The sequence below is a fragment of the Zootoca vivipara genome, chromosome 2 (assembly GCF_963506605.1).
Source record: "Zootoca vivipara chromosome 2, rZooViv1.1, whole genome shotgun sequence".
NCBI classification, from domain to species: domain Eukaryota; kingdom Metazoa; phylum Chordata; class Lepidosauria; order Squamata; family Lacertidae; genus Zootoca; species Zootoca vivipara.
In genome coordinates, this window is record NC_083277.1 from 27,941,833 (window position 1) to 27,949,033 (window position 7,201).

The 7,201-nt window shown below is 44.1% G+C and overlaps 1 protein-coding gene across 1 annotated transcript in view; it reads right to left on the reverse strand.

The window, feature by feature from the left end:
- Positions 1–6,478, reverse strand: part of TMF1 (TATA element modulatory factor 1) — a 22,949-nt gene extending 16,471 nt beyond the window's left edge. The window contains exons 1-3 of the mRNA XM_060271024.1: positions 6,057–6,478; positions 1,592–2,835; positions 184–287 (exon numbers count right to left, since the gene is read on the reverse strand). Coding sequence (XP_060127007.1) covers positions 184–287; positions 1,592–2,835; positions 6,057–6,222 — 1,514 coding nt within the window. The 5' untranslated portion in view covers positions 6,223–6,478. The remainder of the gene's footprint in view (positions 1–183; positions 288–1,591; positions 2,836–6,056) is intronic.
- Positions 6,479–7,201: the final 723 nt, after the last annotated feature.

The following is a 7,201-nucleotide window of genomic DNA, read 5'->3' on the forward strand; positions in this document are numbered from 1 at the left end:
CTGACATCTAGCAACCCCTTTCAAGTTTTTAAATGGGTTGCTACAATCTGTTTAGCTTAAATTACACAAAAGCTACATTATACAAAAGGCCAACCAAATGCATTTATCAAACAAAAGAATGGTTCACAATGTTTTCACATGACCTGAAGAGCCTCAGGATGGATGTTGTCAATTGAAACTTACTCATTAAGATTATCACAAGCTTCTTCTAGGCGTGCCTTCTCTTTGCTAACACTTAACAGGCGAGTTTCCCTCATTTCCAGTTTTTCCGTCAGTGAATCAATAATCTGAAGAAGATTCAAGACAAAGAAGCTGAGAAGACTGGTAAGATCTCTTTGGGCAGCATTGTAGAAGCAATGCCCAAAGTTCCACTCAAGTATTTTCTTAAGCATCAAAAGACATTTTACGTCATATATGCTGTGCCTCTTTTTAGTCTTTCCCACGCAGTCCAAATTCATTTTAAGTTCTGATCTGTTAAGATACAAACAACTGAATATGGTACATAGAGAGGTGGTGAAGGATTGTGGTTGAGTGCTGGACAAGGTCTGGAGAGACTAAGGTCCAAATTCCTAGCCATGAAGCCTACTGGGTGACTCTGGGCTAACTCTCTCACAGCCTAAACTACCTCACAGGAAGGGTTGTTGTGAGAACAGAATGCAGAAGAGGACCATGCATATTATCTTGAGCTCTTTGGATATAAATGTAATAAAAATAAATTACATAGGAAACTCAGGTGGAGTAGATTTTTGGGGGGAGAGTGCAGTAGGAGTGGCTGTGGGGTAGCAGAGGAAGGAGAAACCCCACTGAACGATAATATTTCCACTGTGGAAAGTGGATGAACATCACTGGCTATTGATCCATATTGATTTCCAATGGAAATGTTTTGCTGGACAGATTATTTGATTTTAAATGCACTTGAAAGAAACTGAAGCTATTGTACCATTTATGATTGTTACAATTTAATTCACAGGATCCCAACTGTTTGATTTACTAGAAAAATACTCATGCATCATTAATCCGTACGCACATCTCCATAGCCTCCCAAACACTGCATACATACTAGAGTAACCAGATATATACAAAAATGCACACAATCAGCAAGCTCTACCTTTAAAGCCCTAAACGGCCTCAGCCCAGTATACCTGAAAGAGCATCTCCACCCCCATCATTCAGCCCGGACACTGAGATCCAGCTTTGAGGGCCTTCTGGCAGTTCCCTTCCTGCGAGAAGTGAGGTTACAGGGAACTAGGCAAAGAGCCTTCTCAGTAATGGCACTCGCCCTGTGGAACACCCTCCCATCAGATGTCAAGGAAATAAACAACTATCTGACTTTTAGAAGACATCTGAAGGCAACCCTGTTTAGGGAAGTTTTGAATGTTTGATATTTTATTGTGCTTTTAATCCTGTTGGGAGCCAGACAGATGGGCGGGGTATAAATAATTATTATTACTATTATTTAAAGGGTAATTTCATGACATCAAAACAATCTGACTGAATAATCTTACTGCACCTCTTCTCCCAAACATAAAAAGGGAATAACCATATCAACAGGGCAGCAGAAAGATGTATATGATGACAATTCTGGGGTTACCTTGCAAAGCTCTTCTTTTTCACACTCTACACTTGACAGCTTTTCAGCACTGGGCCAATGTACTGCCACCTCCTCTTTCTGAGTCTGTCCATCAGTTTGCACAGAAACAGCCAAGACGTCTGGCTGCTCTGAGTTAACAGGGGTCGCACTTCGCCCACTTTCCTCCATTTCTGTTTCTTCTGTGGGTAGTGCAATAATTTCACTTAGGATTTGGTCCGACTTGCTTTTTATAGGTTCAGGCTCTTCAGTTTTTAGTGTTGAAGGGCTGAGGGTTACAGATGCCGAAACACATCCCCTGCCCGACAATTCATCGTCTGAATTTATTTCACTCACACTCCGGCTGTCTAAAGACTGCATGCTGAATGAGTCTATCCTTTCAAAAGCATCAGAGGAGCAGCAACTCTCAGTCAATTTTTGAAAGTCATCAAGGCGATTGTATTCTGTGCAAGCAGATGCTGATAAAAGCTGAAAAGAAGTTTGCATCAGGTGAAGACTAGCTTTCGAATCGGCAGCCTCTTGCCTTGAGCTTACCGAACTTTCACTTATCACACTTTCGTGGTCCAAAACTTCAATATCACTAGTTGTCGATGTCCCTGAGGAGAAAGTGCTAATTGGAGGTGAAGGTGTATTGCTTTGCCGATCCTCACTTTTTCGCTCTTTAGTTTCCAAACCTATATTCTTTGTCTCTGCAGGCAGAGGTTGTGTGGAGATGTCAGGCATGTGGCCAGGTTCTTCACTTCCTGAACTTGCTTTCACAATAGCAGTGGCTTCTGCTACCTTGAGATTCTGAGCAGATGCTTCTTGATCAGCGTCTTTAGTGTTGTTTTCCTCATGCTCATCTTCATTATGCTTGCCATCAATATCAAGTATTGAATTACCTTCTTCTAACTTCTCCTGGGAATTACTGGAGTTTTCCAGTTCCAAGGGTGAAATTACAGAGAAATCTTTTCCTTCTGTTTCTGGCAGGTCAGCATGCAGAGATTCTTCTAGTGTGCTTTTTACTTCTTCTTTGGGTCGCTGCGATTTGGTGGGTGGCTTAGACACCACTGGACTTTGCTGTACGCTCTGAACATCCGTTAATGGGAGGAAGGCACTGAAGAAGTTTTCTGATTCATCTACCACAGTCCTCCTAACAGGTTTGGTGATGGCTGTAGGAGATGATATTGGCTGACTTTGAGATTCTGTATCTGCATTAGCTCCCCAGGTAGAAGTATCCCATCCTCCACTCGTAAGAGAAGTTGTTCCTAAAACAATGAGAGGGAAAGGGAAAATCAAATTTTAGAAGTTAAATGCATTGTACAGACTTCACAAATATTTAAGTGTTGTTAGCCCCAATTTCACTTTTTTCTGCATAAAAACATATTGATATTACTTCCTTTCCTGAAGAATCTTTGGTGCAGCTATGACCTACTTATCCCACATTTTGTCTCCACACAAAGATGGATGGCTTCTTGGGGTTGGACACAATCTCCCCTCAATGAATAACCTGTCATGATTTAGATATGGCTCAAAATTGGGCACCTCTGCACTATAAACAAAACCACACTGATTTCTTGATAGCGGACAGCTAAAGTTGTATGTTATTTTCATACAACAGCATGCTCATACTTGGCACCAATACTTTTTTTGGTGTTTCATGAGCAAAATGTACACACAACTGACCACAGGAAGCTCTAGTGCAGATATAGGGTGTACAACAGAGCTCCCCCCCCAACTGTATATGTTAGATAATATTCCTGAAATGTAAGTATAGGAATAAATCTCAGCTGTGGGATTAATGCAAACAAGAGTTAGTTATGTGGTGTTCAATAAGTCTGGGCAAAGGTTTACATTTGATCACCCAATATGCTAAAAACATAGAGATTACAACCAAGCAGCACTTTTTGAGGGTTTTTTAAAATTAAACAGCTATTCTCCAGTGTCCTTCCAATGTTGCATTAAAACAACTTTTGCAAACAGCCCTGCTGAGCACATAGAATTAGCCATGTGGTGCTCTGAATTTTAGCCATCATTTTATTTATTAGATTCATATCCTGCCCTTTCTCCCAAAGGGGCCTAGGTCGGCATCTGTATCTACATGGATGCCTTTACAGATAATCAACAGAAAAAAATGACGCAAGGAGGAAACAGCACAAGTCAAATTATAAAGTAAATACATCAGGAAGTGTGCAAATAAGAGTGTGGGGAAGGGAGAGGAAAGAGCAAGAACTGATAATATGAATCCAAGACCAACAACTGCTGAAGTGGCATCACCATGCACAAACATACTGAAGCGGGCACAATAACTCTTTATCGCCCAGAATGAGGGCTGGTAAAAGGCTTGCGTAAAACACCCTGAGAGAACATAAACAGTGCAACAGAATGGACTGCCAGAGAAAGACATGTTCCTTTTTATATTATTATTACATATTATGATTCTATATTTATGTGACAGAAACCTCCTTGTGAGGTCTTCATTCTAAAAGGTGGCTTATTTATTTATTTGAAATATTTTATAAATAAGCCAGACAAAAACACCCCTGATTTCAGACTAACACAACAGTGCAGAAATGATGTCAATGACCCTTCTTTCAGAAATCATACAGCAACCACCCCCAACCTGGTGCCCTCCAGATGTTTTGGAGAAGTCCCTGTCATCCCCAGCCAGCATGTCCAATGGTCAAGGCTGATAGGCATTATAGCCCAAAATATCTAGAGAGCACCAGGTTGTGCAAGGTTGTTCTATACCATAGAGGCTCTAAGCAGGAGATGATGTGTGGAAGTTTGGCATGGTGGGCAGCTGAAGGATAACCGCATGATCATTGAGAAAATAGTATTGTGCTTTTGGAAAGGAACATGTGACAGTGTCAGGTAAAATATGCAAAAAATAAATAAAAATGAAGCTGAAGGCCTCGCTACCATTTATAGGATACCTGTGACTACTGCTAGCTCACATTCTCACATAGCCTGCCAGTAAAATAAAATGCATGGAGAGCTGTTATGCTTAATGATCACCCTCGTGTAAGCAGCAGGCAACAAACAAGAGTGGGAAATGCTAGAAACAATGACATGTCGTTTATTTTGCCAAATGTTACTTGGGAGATGCGAATGGGGGTGGCTGATAGCAACTACAGTGGTACCTCAACTTACGAAGACGATCCGTTCCGTGGCTGTCTTCGTAAGTCGAGGTTTTTGGATGTTGAAGCGTGTGGTCGGCGCATGCGCAAAGCGCAATTTCGCGCTTCGGCGTATGCGCCGACCACGTGCGCCGCTCTGTGCAGGTGCAGAACACATGCGCCGGGCACATGTGGCGAAAAGACTTCCGGGGTTGTCGACTTCGGAAGTCGAGGTATGACTGTACTGTATTGTATAGTTAGGCGCCAAGAAATTGGTACAAATACACTAAGGGAGCAACAGTGGTACAACAGGCTGGGCTTGTGAGTTGAAGAAAGGGTCCCAGGTGTCCCTGTGGGGAGAGGGGCGAACCAGAATGTGATTATAAACTTTTCATTCTAAAGATCACAACATTAAATTTAATCAATACATGTATCTGATGATTGAAATTAGTAGGTTTTCTCAGTAGCTTTTCGGTAGCATAGACAGTCAATATTTTAACCCATTTCAAGCTTTGCCATGAGGTATGGAAGCCGCTGTTTGAGAAAAACATTTCCCAAGCCCCCCTGGGACTAGTTACTGTACAAAAAAAATGGCTATACTGAAGTTAATAACACAGGCCAGCATGTATAGACGCAACAATGTGTGGTCGTATTTTTCACTACTATGACTGTTATTTACAGAGGAAAATTTATAGATTATATGCCTATGCAGGCATATTGGAAACCAGTAAATATTGTGTTATGTAGGACAACTTGCAGCACCGTCCTACTCATGCTTATGCAGAAAGTGCCATTGCAATCTGGTGGAGCTCACTCAAAAAAGTGAACATGCACTGGAGGCCAATAATAATATTAATTATTATTATTATTATTATTTGCAGTGCTTTTTTCTGGGGGTACACATCCCCCTAAACATTTTGTGAATCTTTGTACTTTTGTCCATTTACTGTATTTATTTTTCCCAATTTGAACTATAAAATGGTGATTTTCTTGAGTCAAAATGAGAGTAACCGTAAACATGTTTTTAGGGGGGAAGCACTGATTATTTGTACACCGCCCCATACCAGTAGATCTCAGGGCCGTTCACAACATAAAATCACAATATAACCTACACAAAATAAAAACAAAAACAACCCAATTTAGTCAACGCCTCTGAAAAGCACCAGAGGGTGGGTGGTTTGGGAGTGGGGTGGAGGAGAAAATATAACCAAATAAGTGCCGAGGCGAGGAAGAGGACTGGCCACGCCAGTCAGGGCAGGTATAGAGACCCTCCTGGCTTGACGCCAGTTCGCGCTTGTGCGCCCTCAGCCGCCCACCTCGCCTGAAGGGCCGAGGGATCTGAGGCGAGTCCTCCCCGCGGCTCCACCTACCCGCCTCTCCCGGTCGGGAGGGGGCGCTTCCGCCCTGCGCCGCTTCGCCGCCTTCCTCCTCCTCCTCCTCGGCCTGGATGTCCAGCACCCGGTCGATGGACTTCTGCGCCTGAGACAGAGCCTGCTTGGCGAAGGTCGAGAGCTGAGAGGCGTTGAACCAACTCATCGCCGCCGACGCCCCCGACGCCGTTGTTGCTCCTGCCCCCGCCACGGCTCACGACCTGCCCGCTCCCTTTCCTCCTCCCTCCCGCTCCCCCTTCTTCTATCCGCAGCTGCTGCTGCTGCAGCCAAAGCCCCGCAGGACACCGACCGCCATGAGAGAAGCGGCGCTGAACCCGGATAACGCAGCACGCCAGGCAGGAACGCCGACGGCACGCTCCCCCCACTCGTCCAAGCAAGCCCGCGCATGCGCCAAACCCCTTCCGCCTTCCACGTAGCAAAACAAGCCGGCGCCCTCGCTCACGTGACGCCGGGCCTGCGTTGCCATAGCTTCGCGGGAGCGTCAGTCATTATGTGGAGCGGGCCCCTCCTCCTCGTGACGTCGCGCCGCCAACGTCGTCGTAGTGACGGGCGGGGGCACCTGGTTTCCCCGCCCCCCACCTCTAATGCGTAGCCGTCGCATCCCATTGGCTGCTCGTAGCTCTGAACAAAACTCATAAAATATGCCTTATTTAATAGGTATCTTAAAAGTTACTTGGCGTCGGGCGCCTCTTATTGCACCATGCATAGCCCTCTTTTAACATTTCCTGCAGGAAATCGCGCTTCGGGAAAGCCAAAGGGGTCGGTTTCAAGACTGCAAAACAGAAATGGGCCATTCTTTTATGAACATTTCCCCCGAAGCCTTATTTGAATTAATCCTAAATTATCATGTTCTGGAAAGGGACCCATTTACACGTTATCCAACCACGATAATTCCAGAATTTTGGTTGACTGTTACAATTTAAAATCGAACCTTTCAGCCCAGAAAAGTGCAGCCGCTCAGACATTAAAGAGTAGACCCCTTGTGTAACTCTTCCTTGAGACAGGAAGGTAGCAGTGTTGGTCTGACATAGCCGAAACAAAATAAAAAAACTTCCAGTAGCACCTTAGAGACCAACTAAGTTAGTCATTGGTATGAGCTTTCTTTGCACACGAAAGCTCATACT